The following is a 24,483-nucleotide window of genomic DNA, read 5'->3' as shown; positions in this document are numbered from 1 at the left end:
GCGTTTCTCAAGATATCTATATACGCGTTGCCGTTGAGACGACGCTCAATTGGTTGCAATACTCCCACTCGTCCATCGCCAATGCAACCCCAAACGTTCACGCTAAAACGACCGCTGGTTTTCGTGTAGTTCACATACTCAGGAACGTATCGCTGGTTTTGAATCCTTGAAACCCACACAACAGGCGACAAAGATGAGCTTTGGAACGTCTATAAAATAATTCGGGTGAAGTAAGACATAACAGCTTTGACCAAAATTAATTGACATTATTCGCTGAACCTTTTCGTCCGAAAACAGGATGTATCATTCTAGATCTTCCCTTGGCCATGCTAAAAGTTCCCTGCAGAACTGGCGGCGTATTCTTTTATGCATTGCCGTCAATGATGGCTTGTTTGCGGACCTGCGTCGCCTTACGCCCGCCTTCTTCAATCTAACCCAAACAGTTGGGGCGGTAACCCGAACACCGTCCCTAACTTCCCAACGGTCTCGTAGTTGTCTTATCGACAAGAAAGTTTTAGCGTCTCGAATTAACGCTCTATGCTGCCGAGCATTTCCCACCAAAGGTCTTCCTACAGCGATATAAACGAATTACACTCAACTAAGCCCATTAAATTAAATATAACGTTAAGGCGCCCTAGCTCTATACTACCGGTTCTAGCAAAAGTAACATTGAAACCATACTTACCCTTATCCTTTGAAACCTTTGGTAGCGTGCAAACGTATACTGAGCTCCACGACTTGAACATCCAACTTGATTCGCAATGTGGTTCCAAGTCAAGCCTTCTTGCCGCATTCTAACGATTTCCAAACGTTGTTCTTCTGTAATACGAGGCATGATTTATGAATACAATTAACGAGCTCTCGGGACCTTATATACAACATTTTTTCATCGTAAAAAGACATATTACACCAACCGTTTCGTTTTGCAAGTTAAAAAACAAGTAAGAATACCAGTTGACGTAAAACCTCATTTTACACTGTTTTGTGTATCACAAAACGCAAATCTTTTACGGTTTTTATTGGTGATTGAAATCCCTTCAACGGAAGTGGTTCTAAAAAGGCTTTAATATTTTACCCAGACATAAAAATGGAGTCAAGGTAAATAAAATAGTGTAAAATGAGGATTTACGTCAACTGGTATTCTTACTTGTTTTTTAACTTGCAAAACGAAACGGTTGGTGTAATATGTCTTTTTACGATGAGAAAATGTTGTATATAAGGTCCCGAAAGCTCGTTAATTGTATTCATAAATCATGCCTCGTATTACAGAAGAACAACGTTTGGAAATCGTTAGAATGCGGCAAGAAGGCTTGACTTGGAACCACATTGCGAATCAAGTTGGATGTTCAAGTCGTGGAGCTCAGTATACGTTTGCACGCTACCAAAGGTTTCAAAGGATAAGGGTAAGTATGGTTTCAATGTTACTTTTGCTAGAACCGGTAGTATAGAGCTAGGGCGCCTTAACGTTATATTTAATTTAATGGGCTTAGTTGAGTGTAATTCGTTTATATCGCTGTAGGAAGACCTTTGGTGGGAAATGCTCGGCAGCATAGAGCGTTAATTCGAGACGCTAAAACTTTCTTGTCGATAAGACAACTACGAGACCGTTGGGAAGTTAGGGACGGTGTTCGGGTTACCGCCCCAACTGTTTGGGTTAGATTGAAGAAGGCGGGCGTAAGGCGACGCAGGTCCGCAAACAAGCCATCATTGACGGCAATGCATAAAAGAATACGCCGCCAGTTCTGCAGGGAACTTTTAGCCTGGCCAAGGGAAGATCTAGAACGATACATCCTGTTTTCGGACGAAAAGGTTCAGCGAATAATGTCAATTAATTTTGGTCAAAGCTGTTATGTCTTACTTCACCCGTATTATTTTATAAACGTTCCAAAGCTCATCTTCGTCGCCTGTTGTGTGGGTTTCAAGGATTCAAAACCAGCGATACGTTCCTGAGTATGTGAACTACACGAAATCCAGCGGTCGTTTTAGCGTGAACGTTTGGGGTTGCAATGGCGATGGACGAGTGGGAGTATTGCAACCAATTGAGGGTCGTCTCAACGGCAACGCGTATATAGATATCCTGAGAAACGCCATGTTCCCCTCTATGGCAGCTATATATAATGAAGACGATCGCGACCGGTATTAATATTAATAAACTAATCATTATTCTTTTCTATCTTAAAATATTGTTTTAGTGTATGGTTTCAGCAGGACAACTGCCCAGCCCATACGTCTCGAATCGTTGCAAGATATCTAGAAAACAATGGGATTGACGTTCTGGACTGGCCCGCTCTCTCGCCCGACTTAAACCCGATAGAAACCATTTGGGCCTACATGGTTAATCACATGGAGAAACGAATACCCGCGAACAGGGCCGACCTATTGAATATGGTCATGGCAGCTTACAATGCTTTGCCTCGTTTAGAAAAAGATTAAGAATGTGTTTAAGGGCTAGGGGAGGGCCAATAACATATTAAGGAACAATTGAAAGAGACTGTCTTGTTTTCAAAAGTTCAATAAAGCTATCGAACATTCTTCAGTTTGAAACTCTGAGGAAGTCGTGTTATTTGGATATTTTATTATTTATGTATTTCACTTTTTAACAAATTATCAATAAAGATACTAAGTATAATATTTTCCAAAAATTCTTCAAATTCTTAATAATCTTAAAACCCAAAGTTTCCCGAATATCCCAATCACGGTCTAGATAATAAATATATGTGATCAAGTTAACAACAGCTTGGGGTTTTTTTTTCAATTTACTACACCTTGATTCCCGATAATATGAAATTATTTGTTAATTTAGAGTATCACAATGTATTTAAATTTAAACTTATAGTAAATCAAAACTTCTACACATACAATTGTATTAATATAATTTTTAGAAAGGCAATCACGGGTGATATGTATAAGTACAAATAAAGAAGTGATTATTGTATAGACTTCATCGTTGTTAAGACCGACCGTCATTCACAGCAAATTGTTGAAGCCCACATTTTCTTTCTCCAATATGGCAATGACACCTACCATCTAGTACCGTTTTCTATTGACATTTTCCCTGGAGTAATAATATAGGATTAAAAATTAACGTTGCCTTATAAGTGCTTCAAAATACAGCTACGACTCCTTCAGTATAGTGCTACTAAAAATAGGTAGGGTATTCGGCCGTTCGCTTTTATAAATCTTTCATTTTAAAACGAGGTCTAAAAAATATTAGACCCCCTAATCTATCGCACTGTTTTAACCATTTGGTTTTCGGTCGGCTAGCTGGAGGTTAGTTTCCAGCTTTGCGTTTAAAATTTAACCTGGACATATTTTTGACTTCAACATATAACATCAAGTTAAATGTTTCTGTGCCATTCATTTTCACCCATTTAAAGTTAATATTATTATATTTATTAGTAACAACAACGTGATCTTCACTGTTGGTAAAAGTGAATAAGACGGTGTTTATATATGAGGTGACATGGTATGGGTGTTTTACACGTTCATAATTAGGTTTACCGTACACCACTTCTAGACGTGTAAATCACGGGTTTTGGTACCTGACAGGGCCGGATTAAGGGGGGGCAGAGGGGGCACCTGCCCCCGGGCGCCAGCAAAATAGGGGTGCCCAAGAAGTCTGGTGATACCCAAATCTGAACGGTTGTTTTATTAAATTTTCGAAAAACTCAAAAACATGACGTTAGTTTTGAATGATTACGGGACTGTTTTTCGTTTTTAAATAGGTATATTAGCTATCGAGACCAATTTATTACACCAAATTAGTTGGGAGGAGACGATAAATAGATTTTCCGAGTCTAAATCTAGAAAAGCCTATTCAAAGACATAGGCAGGGCTGATACTAAGTCACTTTTTTCAAATTCGGTTACTTAAAGTCACTTTTCCAAAAATTAGTTACTATTTGTCAATTTTTCTGGATTTTTGAGTCATTCGGTGTTATTTATCTTCTCGACCACAAGGTTAAACGTAATATATTTGACTGTATGACGGTTTAAACGCAAAAAGAGCGAGATTACAGTTGATCAAACCCAAAAAATTGTGGACCTCGCTTCGCTCGCTCATCAAATATTTAACCTAATATTTATAATCAATCCAATTCAAATGAATGTTTTAGTTTTGATTTAAAACGACATCAATTACTTTGCATTCTGAGCTGTGCTCCAAAATGGTTCAATTCAATTTCGCCGTAGAAATTTTATGATTGGACCTTTCCTTTGACTGGAAATATCTAAGCCCATAGATTGGGCTTAATTACGGCACCGACCTTTAAAATATCTTTAAATACTGAAAATAATTATGAAAATCGATCATGTCTGAAAAATTTCATTTAAAGTGCCCTTATTTTATAGCTTAATTTGCCCTTATTTAGTCACTTTTTGCTTACTATTTTTAAATTTATTAGTCATTTATTCAACTAAAATTGAGCGTATGAGTGAGTATCAGCCATGCATAGGGATACTTTTCACTTAACAAAATTACAATAGGGAGCTAACAGCTGGCTAGGGGGAAGAGATAGTCTGACGTCACGCTGCCGCCCTCTGGTTGGCATTTTTGCGCGTAGAATACTGTTTCCAACCGTTAGGGGGAGATGAAACTCCAGTAAGAGATAGAAGGGTGTGACGTTTCAGGGTCAGAACTGTTAGCTCCCTATATTTCTAATAAAAACAAAATTGTTAAAATTTCTAGCTGGTTTTTATAAATTATGGGGCCAAGGGAGGGGGCGCCCATCGAGCCACTGCCCCCGGGCGAAAATCTTCTTAATCCGGCCCTGCTTTAAAGAGTAGGGACTACGGGGTCGACCCTAAATGTGCCTCTACGTTAATATCATCTAATAGGTGACACTATAAATTAGTTCAGACAGAGATCATGTCTAGACGAAATGGTAGGCTTGTTTGTAGGTAGTCTTAAATACTGTAAAACTATATCCATATTGAAATACTGGTTACACTTTGAACGTTACTATGAATATGTGGATTAAACAGGATGGTGAAGTCCTTAATCGTGATGAATTTTACATGGGCATATGTTATATTTTAGAAATAAAATATTTCTGACCATTTCTTCGATAGATTTTCGATATAACGTAGAAAGTAACCATTTCTTCAATAAACCCTGTATGTAACAAAAACCATTTCTTCAATAAATCATGCATATAACAGCAAACATTTCTTCCAAAAACTCTGAAATGAAACCATTTCTAAAATAAACAATGGTTGAAAACCCAAACTGTTTTCGCACGAGAGACACAATTAGCAATCCTAATTAATAAGTTGTAGTTTAAAGCTCAGCGATCCTGGTTTGACTAAAAATTTACGAAATTTAGACGAGTTTTTCACGACACTAGCTGCTACATTTTGAATTAAAATATAGACGATGCGGACTTAATGCATGGGTAATTAAGTCGGGTGTATTATCTCTGATCTGATTTCACGATTGTAGCGTTATACTTTCTCAGTCCATTAAGACACACGGCTTACAAATATTTTCCCGAATAATAAACCATTTCTCTATAGATACGTGAACTAAATTTGTTCTAGTGTTGGCTTTCCATGGACGAGTACAGTTTGAAGTTACAATCTTTGTTTAAATTTCTGGGTTGTGAGTCGGACTGAAGTAAATACTAACCATTGTCCATTCCTACTTCTAAAATTAAATCTATCCCTGATGCTTAGCTATCGATATTACAAAATGGACATTTTTCCATTCATGATATTTAACTTATTTGGAATGACAACAGAGGTGTGTTATTTGCAGTACTATTGTATTTGAAGAGAGCTAGCTAGCGTGCTTATAAATTAGGCGTATAATCGGCCACGAGTAAAATTAATTCAACGATTTCACGCGCCTTGTTTATGAAACGTCTAATGAAGCGCGCTCTAATTCGATAATTTATCCAGTTAACTCCGCGCAAAGTCCTCTCCGATGGGACACTCCGAATAATACCATACCGGAGATCATCGACTCGCTCACTTTGCTGCTTAGATATAACTACCTGCCAAGAACCAAAGTACAAACGTACCTTCTATTATAAAGCCGATGTCACACATGAAACTCGTCCGTAAAAAAGAGGTAAATTTGTTCAAATTCGGCTACCTATGAAGAAATTACATTTGGCCTCTCGTTGTGCTTCAACATTTTAATGAACACTTTAGGTAGATTTTCCAAGATATTCTGACAAACTAAAAAAATCAACCCTATAAGTTGGGCACTTGATGCTTTTGTTATTTCCTTGTGGTGAAAACAAAATTAAGTGCAGCTACTTCCTTTAATTTGGACATTAACTAAGCCTCTCATTACCACTTCTGATAGTTAGAACGTGTGATGTTATGGTGCTGCAAGTATGTTTCTAGTTTGGTAAAGTGTCATTGGCTTGACATATTCGCTCTTAAGTCCCTCGTGTTGAAATACATTTTGGCCATCCGGATTTAATATTACTCCAACCCCCAGCCCCGTACTTTTAGAAGACGTTGTAGTTGCTCGAGCAGATCGCGAAGGGGAAATCTCCAACTAGCTGCGGTGGCTTATCGTCTTCCCAGGATCGCTGACAGCCTACTGTTGCTAATTTATCATTGTCATTATGAGCGAGCTTTTCTGCCACCTTTCAGAATTAACAAGAAACCTTTTGCAACTAATAACACGAGCTACTGAAGAAAGTAACTCAACTATACCATAAGTGAATAATCACACCAAATAAGTTAAGGCAATGCCTTTGAAAATTATTGATTTCTATGTAACGAACGATTTTCATTATGTTTTTTAGAATACTCTGTCTCATTTTACTCTATTAATCAATATTTGAGCTAATCTCCACTTGCAAGGACGAAAACTACATTCGGATCTAACAGTTCCTAGTGCTTTTATTTTCATTGCGGAATAATGTCTACAATGAAGTGAATTTTTTAAAATTTTACAATAACTGGTTTTTTCCGTTTCATTTAAAACCATTCTACAACAACATGATCGGGTTTTATTTTACTATTGAAATTATTTCAGGTAGTATGTCTTTACTAGGTAAGAGTAACGAAGACTTTAGAATTCCTTTAAATTAGTAGGGTTAGCCATCAACCAGTTGTTAATGAATCTGGCGATAATTTTGTCGATCGGAAGGGAAATTTCAATTTAGTACGGCTCGTCCATCTCACTAGAACCATTATACTTTGGCATTCCCTTTTCATAAAGGACCCTAATTAATGTTTTAATACTGATAACGCAGCGCCCGACGCATTCGTCTATTTTCAAGGGATGCTGACACTTCATCGAACTACTTCGATTAAATACTAACGCGGTAACAGACACGCAGAAGCGTCCAGTCTAATAGCTCTCCGTGTCATCATCGTCACTGGGAGTGGTTAAAATCGTTCTCTAGCGTAAGCCTTAATCCACGACCAATTTTTGAAATTAAAAATATGGTTTCAAAATAAAAACAAAATCAGTATTGTTTTCTTTTGAATACCGCGATATCAAACTAAATTAATTGGATTTCACAATTAACGCTAATTTGCACTTGGTTTCAGGCTTCCTTAGTACTACGAAGTATATTGAAAGAAAGAGTCAATTTGTACGATGATCGGTCGTCCGTAAAGCTTATTGGATGTTTCCGGTTGAAATACTCTTCCGTTATAGTTAAGAGTAGGACGCGATGGGTTTGGAGGTCCGCCTGTCAGTCGGCATAATTAGTAGGAAGGGTGCGTGATGATTAAACGATTCGTTTATGAAGAGAATGCACCATCTCTAAGGCTGCAGCTTCCCTTTTCGATATGGCACCGTAAAAGATTCATAATGCTGTTATAATATAGCATTTATGTAAATGTAAACCTCCCGCAACGAGAGGTAAAGTAAAAAATATATAGTAGGCCTAAAATAGACAAAGACACCTAGTCTGATAAGATAACAAACAACACATATAAGCTGGCCCGCGAGCGCTTCAGAGTCAGCCCTGTAATGATCATGAACGAATAATTTGATCTAAACTTATAGAAGTTCTGTGTTTGCCTAACCCGCTAACATAATATGGTGTCAGAAGTTGTCCTCCGCGTCCTCTAAACCCGCCGCTTTCAACCCGGTCGCGATAATGTCTTCAACGTCGTTCAAGAGCCCGGAGCCATTCAACCCCGATGCAAGTAACCCTGCCACATCATGGGCGGAATACCTCAATAGTTTCAAAATTTACGCGCTAGCCGCTTAATTGGGCACTGAAGATCCTCCGGTACAGATTGCCATTTTTCTCCATATCCTTGGCCCAGCGGGACGACGTGTATACGACACACTCGACATCCCAACACCGCCGATCCTCACGCTCGACAGAATTTATGCAGCGCTCACCGCCTACTACGCACCACACAAGAACCTCAATGCTTCCCGCTATATATTCCTCACGACAAAACAAGGTCTCAATCAGCCATTCGATGCTTTTATCACCGACATCAAAACCAAGGCCCGCCAATGCGAAATTGGTGACTTGACGTCTTCCCTCACATGCACACAAGTTGTGATCGGAATTCGCAACGAGGAATTGCGCAGAACCCTTCTGGCAGAGTGCACCCTAACGCTCGATCAGGCCATTGCCAAATGCCAAGCCCACGAATCTGCTACAAAGCACGCAGAAGCAATCACTATCCCTGATGCCGTGGCCCCAGCAATGACCTCGACCGTCGACGCCATTCAACGAGGAGGCCGACGACCGCAGCGGCCTCCGTACCGCAATCGTAGAAATGACCAACACCACCAAGCTACATACAATCCGCGGCCTTTTGCCACCCAGTTGGCACCAACCGAACGTCCAGCAACGCACCGTCACCATCTATCACACGGTCAGCACCGTAGGCCACCTCCGCCGTCAAACCCGCACACAACTCGACAAAGACGCTGTACCAATTGCGGAAATGGACACCATCCTCAGCATCAATGCCCAGCACACAATTCTCAGTGCTACCAGTGTAACCGCAGAGGTCATAGGGCCTCACACTGCCGTTCGCGCGGAGTCAAAGACGTAACCACATTCAGCGATCCAGACTACCTCGACGACCCTTATCCCGGCTCATACCCCGACGACGGTGAACCGTTTCACCAAGAAACCGACAGCACATTATTTTGCAATGCGCTCACACTCCACTGCCATGACATGAGCACACCTTTAGCCCGGAGCGAAGAATGGCTCGAAACAGTCTATTTTGCCAATTTCCCGGTCACAATGAAGATAGACACCGGCTCACAAGTCAATATTATTCACACTGGGATATACGATTTATTCCCAATTAAACCTCGATTACACAAACCGCCATACACAGTACGAGCGTACTCGGGCCACAGCATCGATGTCATAGGGGTGATCTACGTCCAATGTTCTACGTTTGCCGCCGGATCCGACCAATGTTTTTACATTACCCCACGGGAAACCATGCCTATCCTGGGAGTTAGAGCTTCAGTGGATCTCGGCCTCATTTCACGCAACATAAACCCACGACGGGATAGGCTGAGTCACGGTTCGAAATAGGAGATTCAGACTCGTCTTCCACAAATAACTAAGACCGCAAACGTAATCCAAGAGCAGAAACCACAACACGTCACTCCAATACCACAGGCACGTCAAACGCCTGCTACAATCGCAACACTCAGCCAACCTCAACGCCAGCAGCTGATCAAGCACGGTCCAATTCCTCCCCCACACATCATTGACCAGATGTCGCCTCAGAGGTACCAAGACGTTTTTGACAGAATCGGCAAACTCCCCGGAAAGCACAAGATTCACCTGAAGCCCAACACAATTCCATCAATCAGTGCACCCCGCCAGATACCGCAGGCACTCCAAGAACCGGTATCACAGGAACTACAACGTCTTCAAGCCCTTGGAGTCATAGTCCCTGTAACAGAGCCAACAGATTGGGTACACCCGATGGTCGTAATCAGACAAGAACACAAACCAGTTCCTGTCCGCATCTGCCTGGACCCAAGGAATCTCAACAAAGCAATTCGCCTAGAACCGTACCCAACACCAACGGCTCAAGAAATCTTCTCGAGCCTGCATGGCGCCGAGATATTTACCGTCTTAGATGCTCAAAGTGCCTTTTGGCAAGTCGAACTGGATGAAGAAAGCTCGTATCTATGTACCTTCGCAACGCCATTCGGAAGATTCCGATTTCTTCGCCTTGCCCTGGGAATATGCACGTCATCTTCGATATTTCAACGAATAATGCACACCATATATCCACCAGCGCAGTTCCCAAACACACACATTTCAACGGATGATTTCCTATTAGCTACAACGATGAAAACACATAACAGAAACCTGATACAAATACTGCACCTCGCTTGCCAAAACGGACTCACCTTTAGTTCAACGAAGATGCAACTGGCCGTCAATAAAATCATGTACTTAGGCCTAACAATAACACCCAACGGTCTAGAAATAGCGCCAGCAAAAATACAAGCAATCCAAGCCATCCAGCCTCCTGAAGACCGAACCGCCTTGCAACGTTTCCTAGGAATGGTGAATTTCCTAGCCAAGTTTGTGCCACGGCATTCGTCAGAGACAGCACCGCTCCGAGCCCTACTAAAGAAAGATACTTCTTACGCATGGGACGCGAATGCGTTAGCAGTGTTCAACAATCTTAAACGACTGATCACAACAGCACCAGTCCTGGCATTCTTTAATCCTCGAGCCGCAATCACCATCTCAGTTGACAGCAGCAAAATAGGAGTGGGAGCCGTACTCCTGCAAGATAACAAGGCTGTTGAATACGCTTCGACATCGTTTACCCCAACGCAACAAAATTAAGAAATAGAAAGGGAACTCCTTGGAATTGTATACGCATGCGAGAGATACCACTACTACGTGGTCGGAAGAGCATTCACAATTGAAACTGACAATCGTCCGCTGGTAACTATAGTAAAAAAACCTCTCCATCTACTGTCCCCAAGGATCCAGCGGCTGGTCCTAAAACTAACCAGATATAACTTGCAAGTGAAATACGTTCCGGGATCACAACTCCACGTCGCAGACGCTCTGTCGCGCGCGCCACGTCAAGAAATGGACATCAACACAACTGATCTAGAGGGACCCTGCGTAATGGTACATAGCACAACAACAGCACTACCGGAGGAAAAAGCAACATCGATCAGGAACGCTATTCTCACACACTCAACTTTGCGAAAACTACTTGGATACATTCGAGACGGGTGGCCGTCTGCGATCAACAAAATACACCCGCAACTTCGAATGCTATGGCCTATACAAGAAGAATTACACGAGAGTGATGGTCTTATCCTCAACGAAATCCACTCTGTACATCAAGGCATCACGGCGTGTCTGGCTAAGGCACGAGTACACGTTTACTGGCCACAGATGACCATCGACATAACAAACCACATAAGACGATGCGAAACATGCCAAAGACGGGGGCGGACTAATATCCCAATGCCTCTAACACCACATGAAATACCGCGACGACCATGGGAAATCACGGCCACCGACATCTTTCAAGTGGCCGATAAGAAGATAATAATCCCCGTTGACTACTTCTCCAAGTTTGTGGAAGCGCAGGAACTGAAGTCTACAAACACCGAAGCGGTCATAAACTTTCCAAACCCACAGTTTTCTCGCCACGGAGCACCCCAGAAGCTCATATCCGACAACGGTCCCCCGTACAATGGGAACATCTTCAGCCATTTCGTTCAGCAGTGGGGAATACGGCACCTAACATCTAGCCCACATCACCCTCAATCAAACGGTATGGTGGAACGAACGGTTCAAACCTTGAAAAACATGATTATCAAGGCGCAAGAAGACGGAAAGGACCTGCAAAAAGTACTCATGGATTACAGGGCGACCCCCATAGGAGACCTTCCGTCACCCGCAGAAATGCTAATGGGCCGGTGCATTCGCACACCGTTAACAACTTCAACGAAAACGCTACAACCCAAGTTTCCCATCAAAAACATCCAAACTTCATTGCAAGAGCGACAAACAAGAATGACCCGGGGTCAACGAATTGCACGCAATCCACAACCGATGTACTTCGACGTAGGAGCAGATGTCTACCATTTCAAAGGACCACGTCAATGGGGAAAAGCAACCATCATAGACAACGCCGTTGAGCCACACTTCTATATCATCAAGACCGAGAATAACAGAATCTTACGACGCACCCGACATCATTTACGCCCTGCGTATGTCCCGTCACAACAAAATCCACACGTGTCTCAGAGCCTTGCACAACAAAAACCAAAAGCACAGCAGTCGAAAGAACACATACAAGACCAAGATCCACGACAAGCAATAACAACTCGACAAGCATTGTCCAATGCGCCAAGGGAAGCTTTCCGAGGAAACAGAGTCACAAAAGCAGCGACAAAGGATCATCAACCACAAGCCGTCATCAGACAATTGCCGCAAAATATACCACCATCTCCAATCCCAAACGCAATACCGCCGTTTCCTGTAAGACCTAAGCGAAATAGTCGTCCACCTCAGCGATATCAAGCAGGATTTAATAATTAAATTGGCATAAGAATAGAAATTAAAATCGTAAACTAATAAGGACAATTATAAAATGTATAATATCATAATCATAACTTAAAATTCAACGAATTGTTTTTAAATGTCATTAAGTAAGTTGTTTATTTTTAATGCGAAAAGGAAAGATATTATAATATAGCATTTATGTAAATGTAAACCTCCCGCAACGAGAGGTAAAGTAAAAATAGACAAAGACACCTAGTCTGATAAGATAACAAACAACACATATAAGCTGGCCCGCGAGCGCTTCAGAGTCAGTCTTGTAATGATCATGAACGAATAATTTTATCTAAACTTATAGAAGTTCTGTGTTTGCCTAACCCGCTAACATAATAAATGCAACGTAAATTCCATTATTTGTGGATAATCCATTTAAGCGTACGTGGCGTCCCGCTGTTCCTCTAGCAGCGCGGCATTATAGATTGCCCTTACATCATTAATTATATCATGCCAACAGCTAACTTTCTAACAATCAAAACGAAACTTAAAGGGTTGGTGAAGTTAACCTTTCTGCCGACTAAAGAAAATTGAGACGTGTAGCTTGATTTAAAAAAAAAATTATACAAATCTTACATTATTAACCAAAAATGTCTTGATTAGAATCAAGACCTAAAAAGTATCGATAAGACTGAGGGTATCACTTGTCTGAAGGATCAGATATTAATTTTTCTTTTTAATTGAAACTTATATGCATGCTTAAGAAAAAACAACGTTCCATTACCGTTTTCCGTTCAAATAAATTATTTTACTGGTAATCAATTTCAAAAATTTACTTTTCTCGGCTTTTCGACCACAATTCCATTCCCCGAAAACATTTTATCATTACATTAATTACTTTTGGGAGAGTACGTGTATGGTTTTGCGTTTTAAAAGGTTCCTATAGACGTTACATCCCTATTCGTGACAGGCACGCTTCCCAGTGGAACATTTTTATTATTCTAAAACTAATGGCGCCAAATTCAATAGGGACAGTAACATTTTTACTCGCTGTTTTGCAAAATAATGTAATATCGAGTGTACTTTAGTGAACCGTGGTACTGTTCTTTCTCATAGTTCAGGGCATGATCAGTGTTACTGCCCAATTTCTCTCTCTAGTTTCTAACAATGGTTAGAGACTATTTGATATGGCACGGCACAACGTTATATACATTTGTAAATTCTAAGTAGCACAAAAGGAAAAAGAATCAATTTTTTTATATTTTGGTTTGAAAGAAATAAACTCATCATAGTAGTTATAACGAACAGAAATTCAAGAGAATGGCACCGGTAATGAGCAGCAAAAAGAGAGGAAAGTTTGCTTCAAGGTAGCAAAGGGACATGGTAGTGAGAATAGTAATCTAGAATTTTGTTCGTTCAAACCTTAATATATCGTGAAAAATTCAAGTGAGGAGGCGCCACTACCTAGAAAGATTGATTTTGGCAGATAACAGCGAAAAAATTATGTTCTACACACACTGGGACTATGGGAGAATTTCTGTGCCGCAGGTCGCACATGATGAAATTTCAACTCAAGTTTACATCAATTCTCCCTGGTCGTACTAGTAGCAGGTTAAGCTACAGTTTGCTCAGGTCCTGTTAGTCTCGAAAGGGTTATATAGTCCTTGTAACTTTTAAAAGGTTGTTGTCATGGCTAAACAGACCGCTATTACAGTTTTTTTTATTGTTTTATAGGTTTTTTTGACACGTTATCTCCCAAAAGTAATTAATGTAATGATAAAATGTTTTCGGGGAATGGAATTGTGGTCGAAAAGCCGAGATAAGTAAATTTTTGAAATTGATTACCAGTAAAATAATTTATTTGAACGGAAAACGGTATTGGAACGTTGTTTTTTCTTAAGCATGCATATAAGTTTCAATTAAAAAGAAAAATTAATATCTGATCCTTCAGACAAGTGATACCCTCAGTCTTATCGATACTTTTTAGGTCTTGATTCTAATCAAGACATTTTTGGTTAATATCTGTTCCTTCAGTCTTCATTTTAATTAAGAATGTTAAGAAACTGTTTTTCATTTTCAAAATCTACACTAAGCAGAAACATATATAAAGGGGACCATAACTTTAGCTCAATCAGACATTTATTTATAATGATACTTCAAAAAAAAGCGTAAATCAATAAAAGTTTGTATTCTTATTGTAATTAACATAATACAATTCCTACCAATCATTTATTGAAACGCGAGACGCCCACCTACAAGCACCTACAAGTACCCATAAGTACCTACAAGCACCCACAAGTACCCGGGACAAGCACCCGGGTCAAGTACCAACAAGAACCTACAAGCACCCACAAGTACCCGGGACAAGCACCCGGGTCAAGTACCCACAAGTAATCACAAGCACCCACAAGTACCTACAAGCACCCACAAGTACCTACAAGCACCCACAAGCACCTACAAGTACCTACAAGTACCCACAAGTACCTACAAGTACCCACAAGTACCCACAAGTACCTACAAGTACCCACAAGTACCTACAAGCACCCACAAGTACCTACAAGTAGCTACAAGTACCCACAAGTACCCACAAGTACCCACAAGTACCTACAAGTATTCACAAGTACTTACATGCACCCACAAGTACCCACAAGTACTTACAAGCACCCACAAGTACCCAAAAGTACCTACAAGCACCCACAAGTACTTTCAAGCACCCACAAGTACCTACAAGCACCCACAAGTACCTACAAGCACCCACAAGTACCTACAAGTACCTACAAGCAGCCACAAGTACCCACAAGTACTTTCAAGCACCCACAAGTACCTACAAGCACCCACAAGTACCTACAAGCACCCACAAGTACCTACAAGCACCCACAAGTACCTACAAGCACCCACAAGTACCTACAAGTACCCACAAGTACCCACAAGTACCTACAAGTACCCACAAGTACCTACAAGCACCCCAAATACCTACAAGCACCCACAAGTACCTACAAGTACCCACAAGTACCCACAAGTACCTACAACTACCCACAAGCACCCACAAGCACCCACAAGTACCTACAAGTACCCACAAGCACCCACAAGTACCTACAAGTACCCACAAGCACCCACAAGTACCTAAAAGCACCCACAAGTACCTACAAGCACCCACAAGTACTTACAAGCACCCACAAGTACCTACAAGTACCCACAAGTACCTACAAGTACCCACAAGTACCTACAAGTACCCACAAGTACTTACAAGCACCCACAAGTACCTACAAGCACCCACAAGTACCTACAAGCACCCACAAGCACCTACAAGTACCCACAAGTACCTACAAGTACCCACAAGTACCCACAAGTACCTACAAGTACCCACAAGTACCTACAAGTACCTACAAGTACCTAAAAGTACCCACAAGTACCTACAAGTACCCACAAGTACCTACAAGTACCTACAAGTACCCACAAGTACCTACAAGTATTCACAAGTACTTACATGCACCCACAAGTACCCACAAGTACTTACAAGCACCCACAAGTACCCAAAAGTACCTACAAGCACCCACAAGTACCTACAAGCACCCACAAGTACCTACAAGTACCCACAAGTACCCACAAGTACCTACAAGCACCCACAAGTACTTTCAAGCACCCACAAGTACCTACAAGCACCCACAAGTACCTACAAGTACCCACAAGTACCCACAAGTACCTACAAGCACCCCAAATACCTACAAGCACCCACAAGTACCTACAAGTACCCACAAGTACCTACAACTACCCACAAGTACCCACAAGCACCTACAAGTACCCACAAGCACCCACAAGTACCTACAAGTACCCACAAGCACCCACAAGTACCTAAAAGCACCCACAAGTACCTACAAGCACCCACAAGTACTTACAAGCACCCACAAGTACCTACAAGTAGCCACAAGTACCTACAAGTACCCACAAGTACCTACAAGCACCCACAAGTACTTACAAGCACCCACAAGTACCTACAAGTACCCACAAGTACCTACAAGCACCCACAAGTACCTACAAGTACCCACAAGTACCTACAAGTACTTACAAGCACCCACAAGTACCTACAAGCACCCAAAAGTACCTACAATCACCCACAAGTACCCACAAGTACCTACAAGCACCCACAAGCACCCACAAGCACCCACAAGTACCTACAAGGACCCACAAGCACCTACAAGTATCCACAAGCACCTGCAAGCACCCACAAGAACCCACAAGTACCCACAAGCACCCACAATTACCCACTAGAACCCTCAAGTACCTACAAGTACCTACAAGTACCCACAAGTACCCACAAGAACCCACAAGAACTCACAAGTACCTACAAGCACCCACAAGTACCTACAAGCATCCACAAGTACCTACAAGCATCCACAAGTACCCACAAGAACCCGGGCAAACCACCTACAAGAGCTCAAACGCCATGTTTTTCTTGCTTAATATCCCTCTAACGGCGTGAATCACGACAAAAACGCCGTAAGTCCAATATAAAAAATTAGGGCTAAAATGCTTGTCTCTAACAGTGGTAAAACGCCGTAATTCCAATCCCCAAAACAACGTAAGTCAAGGTATGTGTTAATAATGATAAAAATCAATACTTAAACTTAATTTATCTTAATGAAACTAAGCAAAGGCACATCTATGGACTGTTATCTTTCATTTAAGATGGTTCCCAAACGTAACGAATGAATAGTTTTCTTTATACACGATCCCAATTAAGGTCATTTTTCAAAAAAATCCCATGTTATCTCTATGGAACAATATAGTATCTTTCACAAAATGTCGGATTAATTTTATGGATTCTAAAACCACCCTTAACAACTTTTTTCTTTATAGAATTAACTATTAGTTGGATCTCTTTGAAATTTTAACCACAAAATTAGGGCCTAAATTTTAGTTCACTGGCAAAATTTCAAAGCAGCAAACACAATACGAAAAAGGTTACGGCCAATCAAAGAATCCTCCTTTAGCATTACAGGCAGTATCAAGTCTTATCTAAGAGAGCGACCGCTCTCCTAGAATATGTAGGTTGCTATATCAAAGATTATGGTAAGCAAAGATTAACATAGATCAGAACGGGATTTCAAAATCCAATTTGATTTTATCCGATTTCGTTTGATTTCGTCGGATTTTATTTGATTTCAAAATTCAAAAAAATCCAACGGATTTTGAGATTTTTTCCGTGATTTCGTCGGCTTTGGCGATTTTTCCAGTGATTTCCTCGGATTTTGCGATTTTTATCTTCATTTCGTCGGATTTTGAGAATTTCCTCTGATTTGGAGATTTTACCCTCAAATAGTGGATTTGGCGATTTCTTAACTGATTTTAGGTATTTTTTTTACAAAATTCGGACTTTTTATTTTTGAAATCATCAAAAATACTTTTGATTTCTTTCTGGATTACTGATTTTGTTATTTATTTCCGATTTCACGGGTAGCGTACGGGATTTCGTGAATGACCGACCCCTCGAGCACGGCAGTTAAATGGCAATCCTTCTTGGTAAAGAATTGAAAGTCATGCATAACGTATTTTACTGATGAAAAGACACACCCAGACACGGAGGGCAAAACGTCTCCACGCACTTTTAAAGTTGCTGTAATTTTTTCTTATTATTTTACGCTACGCTACTCTGGAGAGATGCATTAGAGTATTTAAATAATGAACCGAGTTAAAGGTGAAAATATCAAAAAACAGTTTTATTTCTTAAAGGTTACAACTTTTACCCTTCCGAACTCTTCTACGCTCTGCCTCTTTACAACGCTTTTACTCTTCCTTTTTTTTTTTTACAAAATTTCTATTATCAGGGAAGGTATACAATAGGACCTGTCCCACTTTAAGGTATTTGGGGGGTTTTTACGCTAGGTATACAATAGGACCTGTCCCACTTTAAGGTATATGGGGGGTTTTTACGCTAGGTATACAAGGTAAGGGTTGTCAATAGATTTAAAGTGTCAAATATGCCGAAAACAAGATTGTCCACCACCATAATATTAAACTTTCTTTACACTCCCCACCATGAACTACTTATTTTAGTTCATCAACTTTTCGCTTACTTTAACTCTAAAGGATGTAACATGTTAATCGCTCTTTTTACAGTTTTACCATTAGGCAATTTTAAATTGCAAGATCTAATCTTGTTATCGCGTCTTTTAAACACTTTTATTTTAACTAATTTCCATAATTGTCTGGGCTGATTTTCAATTTTTAAAATTGCCACGTCACCCACGGAAACTGTTGCATTTGGGGTAGCGTGCTTAACGTTGTGCATGGATTTCAGTTCGAGTAAGTACTCAGTCTTCCACCTTTTCCAGAAATGGTTGAGGAGCTTTTCTTGGTATTGCCATCTTTTAATCGCTGTATCTCTGGAAATGGTGCTCGTAGGTTCGAGTTTTGAATTTGGAGGTAGGCTGGTGAGCCTTTTGCCTACTAAGAAATGCGCTGGTGTTAAGGCTATGGGCTCTCCTACTTCATTCATCTGGTACGTCAGCGGACGTGAATTGAGGACGGCTTCAATCTCAGCCAGTACCGTGTATAATTCTTCAAACTTGAGGAAGGCGCTTTTCAAGGTCTTTTTAATCGCTATTTTAACGCTTTTGACCATTCTTTCATAAAAGCCTCCCCACCAAGGGATGAATTCCACTCTATTCCCCTCTGGCCGAAAAATTCCATGACCTCGTTGTTTTTTATTGTTTTCCAGATTTCTGTCAAATCCTTTTGAGCTCGCTTAAAGGTTTTTGCATTATCCGAATATACAGTTTTGCAAATACCTCTTCTCGATATAAACCTTCTAAGTGCTAAGAGCAGTTTTTCTGTACTCATTTCAGTCACAAGTTCAAGATGAACCGCTCTTGTGACTGCGCAAGTCAGTAAACAGATATACGTTTTCTCTGGTTTGCTAGAACCTTGTTCGCTTTTGACTAAAAGAGGTCCTGCGAAATCCAAACCCGTTATTTCGAAGGCATTTGATTCATATATCCTGTCTTTTGGTAAAGGTGCGGTGATCTCTCTTATAGGTTTGGCTCTCCATTTTTGACATAACAAGCATTTGGTTAGGCGCTTTTTAACCAATTGTCTACTTTTAATTATCCAATATGTTGCTCTCAATTGCGCTAAAGTAGAAGCAGTTCCTGAATGTTTAACCGTCAAATGTTCTTTGTCTACAATCAATTCAGAAAGATAATGTCCGTTAGGTAAGATTATTGGATGTTTTTCATTGAAGTTCAGATTGGCTTTTTGGAGTCTTCCTCCTACCCTAATGATGTCTTTCTCATCGAGAAAAGGGTTTAATTGTAAGAGACTAGACGTTTTTTCTACAATTCCTGTGTCTTTGAGGTCTTCAAGTTCTTGCCAATAGTTTTCTCTTTGAACTTGATGAATCCAATATTCCTGCGCTTCTTTTATTTCTTCCGTGGTTAGAGGAGTCATGTCCTTCGCTGTTAGATTTAAATCTCGTTCAGCTGGATTGCGAGAATTTCTGATGAATCTAAACGACCATGCTGTTACGCGTAAAACTCTATCCAATTTGCTGTATCGCTTGATGTCACAGATAGATTTTGACTTTTCTACTACGCCGCTTGTCATAATTATGACCTCTTTGTATCGCTTTCTTTTATCAAGATCAATTTCTTCGAGTTCTTGTTCTTCAAGTTCGTGAATTTGTTTGTCCGACAAATCCCTTTTCTCTTGGATTATCCACGATGGACCATGCCACCATAGATCGCTTTTGTTTAATTCAACAACGGAAATTCCTCTCGTTAATATGTCAGCTGGATTTCCTTTGCCAGGGCAGTAATTCCACGAAGTTGGATTTGAGAGGCTCTGAATTTCATCAACGCGATTTGCGACAAAGGGTTTCCATTTCCTTGAAATGCCTCGAATCCAATGAAGTGTTACTTGTGAGTCTGACCACATAAATATTTTTTCATGTGGTACGTCTAAGATTTGTCTGACTCGATTAGTCAACCTGGCGCCAATTAACGCTGCCATAAGTTCTAGTTTAGGTATTCGAAGTTTCTTCAAAGGAGCCACTCTCGACTTGGACGTGATTAGTTGACTCGAGATTTTCCCACAGCTTAAGGTAACTCTTAAATATAAAACTGCACCATACGCAGCCTCTGACGCATCAGAAAAGCAGTGAATTTGAGTTTCGATAACTTCTTTTCCATTTGAGGGTACGGCGTATAGTCGGGGAACGCTGATTAATCGCAAGTCCATAAGTTCAGAGGACAAAGTCTTACAAATTTTAAAGAGTTTTTTGTTAAACTTCTCTATCTCATCATCCCAATTGAGTCCTTCCACCCACAATAATTGGAATAGAATCTTCACTCTGATTATGTAAGGCGTTGTAAATCCGAGTGGATCAAAGATTCTCGCTGAAAAGGATAGAACGCTTCTTTTTGTGCCTTTAGACTCCAGTACTAGTGCTAGTATTGGTTCAATTTCGAAACCAAATAGATCTGTATCTTGGTTCCACGACATTCCAAGGATTTTAGTAGATGGCGATGCGTTGGGCAAAATGGTCTTACTGGACTTTTTTTCTTCTTCGTTTTCGTTGAAGAAAATCGAATGTATATGTCGAGAAAAACGAATGTATACCTCGACAAAACGAATGTATACGTCGAGAAAGTCTAATCTATGCGTCGAGAAAAACGATTGTATACATCGACAAAAACGAATGTATACTTCGAGAAAAACAAATGTATACCTCGAGAAAAACGAATGTATACCTCGACAAAACGAATGGATGCGTCGAGAAAAACGATTGTATACGTCGAGAAAAACGAATGTATACCTCGAGAAAAACGAATGTATACCTCGAGAAAAACGAATGTATACCGCGACAAAACGAATGTATGCGTCGAGAAAAACGATTGTATACGTCGAGAAAAACGATTGTATACGTCGAGAAAAACGAATGTATGCGTCGAGAAAAACGATTGTCTACGTCGAGAAAAACGAATGTATACCTCGACAAAATCGAATGTATACGTCGAGAAAATCAAATGTATACGTCGAGAAAAACGAATATATACCTCGAGAAAAACGAATGTATACCTCGACAAAACGAATGTATGCGTCGAGAAAAACGATTGTATACGTCGAGAAAAACGAATGTATGCGTCGAGAAAAACGATTGTCTACGTCGAGAAAAACGAATGTATACCTCGACAAAATCGAATGTATACGTCGAGAAAATCGAATGTATACGTCGAGAAAACCGAATGCATACGTCGAGAAAAACGAATGTATATCTCGAGAAAAACGAATGTATATCTCAAGAAAAACGAATTTATACCTCGAGAAAATCGAATGTATACGTCGAGAAAATCAAATGTATACGTCGAGAAAAACGAATGTATACCTCGAGAAAACGGATTAATGTTTATATTAAGCATCGTCCTATGGTAGTAACTGTACCCAATGGAATTGAAAAATGACAAATTGAGTATGGCGTCTTTCACCTAAATTAAGTATGGGTGCACTCAAATTATTTTGAATCACTTGTGCGTTATTTCTAATCATGAACGTCAATTTAATTACTAATAGTCACAAAGGAAAAAAATTGGTAATAAAACGCAACGAAAATTTTCTAATTTCTACGAAAAAAAAAAGAAAAAATAACATAGCATAGGCGCTGTTAGCTTAACTATTAACGAACATCTTTTAAATATATTTTAGATAGGTAAAATTAAATGTTTTTCAAATATGTTGGTCATATGTTATTGACCACACCTTTGCTGAATGTAGTTGAGAACTCTTATGTATATGTTAATTCCATGATTTTCGTCTTCTGATAACGGGTCAAAAAGTGAGACTATTTCTTCTTCATGTCGACGAGTTAAGCGAAAACTAATATTATGTACTAAAACATTATTGTTTGTTTCAACAGTTGTGTTTAGATTATCATTATCGACCCCATAGAATCCTGGATTAGCGAAATAATCTTGAAACTCTGATTCAATTTCCATCTGGTCTAGTCTACTAGCAGACCACAGCTGAATGGGAGAAAACCTAGCTTCAGTTCTAAGTGAATGGCTGTTCCATTGCTGGGTCATAGTTGCGCAGGATCGTCTTAAACGAGGAAGATATACAAAATGTAAGGCATAAACATGCATGTCGTTGTGAATATTCAGCAGGTTTTGATTTTCCAAAAACATAAATATTTCACGGTACTATGCTGAAATGAGTCGGTTGACTTCAGCCCAAAGCCTTTCAATCCTTGAAAATTTTAATAGTGTTTTAGTCTAATGATGGACAGACCCAATTATCTATATGGAGTCAATTTACCTATACTCGTTTTCTACCTTACTGGTCAATGTAACCTTTTGGAGGACGTTTTAAATTAGGGTGGATTTAAAATTTTAAACCTTACCTTTGATTGTGAACTGAAAGTTCTGTTATGAAACTTCCCCTATTTAGACCTCGGTTCCTCAACGTGTATCTCGCAACTTGCAAATTCTCCACTCCCTTATCACCCCTTACTCTATGAGGAAGTCCATATAACTCTACACCAGCTTGGAAACACGCCAACGCTGTGTCACCTCTGTTATTTGTTGCGCAGTGTAAATATATAATCAATCGACTAAACCCATCGATACACCCATGGAAAACAAATCTCCAACTTAATAGTTTGTGGTTGGTGTCCATGTGCCTGAAAATATCCATATAATCAGAAAAAAAACTATATTACTTATGGCAATCTTATTTAGCCATCAAATTGCATCTATGGGTTTCAGTTGTATGATTTCGGGTGCGATGAGCATTCGGTATAGGTGAAATTAGTTCACTAAAACTAGGTTCCCACTCGACCGAAATAAACCGGCGGAAATCACGCATCCGTCGGTAGAAATTTTAACTTAAGCCGGCGTCCGGCGGTAGCCCGTTCACACTACGACTGGATTTTGAGTTTGGCGGTAGATATTTTTGGGTCACGTGACAGATTTGAGTGTTTTCCACAACATCTATTTCGCACTCTGAATTGGTATGTTTGTCCCTTTGCCGCTTAGATCGTACAAGAAGGGATATTTTCTAACCCCCACAATAAAGTCTTCCTTATTGACATCTATTCTCTGTTTACTTTCATTAGTTTCATTTTTGTTTCTTGGTGGCATGTTTCCTATAAGCCTTGGTTAACCACAAAATTGGCGGCTATCAATCTATCTCGCGTATGCGTGCGCTCTTGAAATTTATGACGTAGTCAGTGGGGTAATTTCATTGGCTGAGACACCGGCGTAACGCCGAACACGACCAATAAAATAGAACAGAACTTACGCCCGGCCAAACGGAAATTCCGTCGGGCTCGGCGTAAAGATTTTTCGGTCGACCCCCATTCTGCCGGGTTCCATTCTGTCGAGTGGGAATCCAGCTTTACTCAATCATATGTATGCTACAAAAAAATTTCAAAATTCTATCGACGAACTAACTCAACATTTACTCACCAAAGTGCGTTAGAGCCTTTAATATTGTATGACCTTCTCAAAATTGGATATCGGCGTCTTATAGCTCTACCCACTGGATCTAATACGTTCAGTCTTTCACGCACTCTGTACCGCTCGATTCGAAGGGAACGAGCTCTTAACCCACCAATTACGTAGGTCTCTCCAACATTATGCGTATGTCTTAGTAATGCCAAAATATGTCGATCTAATTCTTCGTTGGAAATATCAACATGCCTATTGAAGTTTAAATATTCCCTATGCCGTAACAATGTCCTAACATTGGTTCCAAGAAAACTGGCCGTCTTAGTCCACGATAATAAAAGTCTATTTCTGCAGAATAGAAGCTGATCATACGTAATGTTTAAGCGTGGCCGACCAACAGAACCACGATGTATTACCTGACAAGTATATTCATCACAAATCATCTCTTCACATTGATCCATTCGGATCTTAAATTCGTCAATGAAGGAATTCAATGTACCTAATAGTAAGTTAATCCACTCTAACAAATCAGATTCTTGATGATTTCCATTTTGCCGTAATAACAAGGCTAAAGTTGCAAGGATTCTATGA

At 40.1% G+C, this 24,483-nt stretch overlaps 2 protein-coding genes across 2 annotated transcripts; one reads left to right on the top strand and one right to left on the bottom strand.

Moving 5' to 3' along the window:
* The first annotated feature begins 6,326 nt into the window (after window positions 1-6,326).
* On the top strand, window positions 6,327-10,774 carry LOC149611324 (uncharacterized). The gene is made up of 5 exons (XM_089858476.1): window positions 6,327-6,338; window positions 7,515-7,643; window positions 8,021-8,120; window positions 8,199-9,482; window positions 9,546-10,774. Exons 1-5 carry the CDS (start codon window positions 6,327-6,329, stop codon window positions 10,772-10,774), a joined length of 2,754 nt encoding a protein of 917 aa, XP_089714602.1.
* A 7,747-nt stretch (window positions 10,775-18,521) lies between these two features.
* LOC149611323 (uncharacterized) lies at window positions 18,522-20,950 on the bottom strand. Its single transcript, XM_089858475.1, has 2 exons — window positions 19,240-20,950; window positions 18,522-19,051 (listed from the first exon to the last, which is right to left on the bottom strand). The coding sequence occupies exons 1-2, from the start codon at window positions 20,948-20,950 to the stop codon at window positions 18,522-18,524; spliced, it is 2,241 nt and encodes a 746-aa protein (XP_089714601.1).
* Window positions 20,951-24,483: the final 3,533 nt, after the last annotated feature.

Source organism: Phalangium opilio, unplaced genomic scaffold (genome assembly GCF_054372755.1).
Source record: "Phalangium opilio isolate 3A_F unplaced genomic scaffold, DU_Popi_V2 ptg000246l_1, whole genome shotgun sequence".
In the NCBI taxonomy this organism is placed as follows: domain Eukaryota; kingdom Metazoa; phylum Arthropoda; class Arachnida; order Opiliones; family Phalangiidae; genus Phalangium; species Phalangium opilio.
The sequence above is the reverse complement of the archived record's forward strand: the minus strand, read 5'-3'. Positions and strand labels throughout refer to the sequence as shown.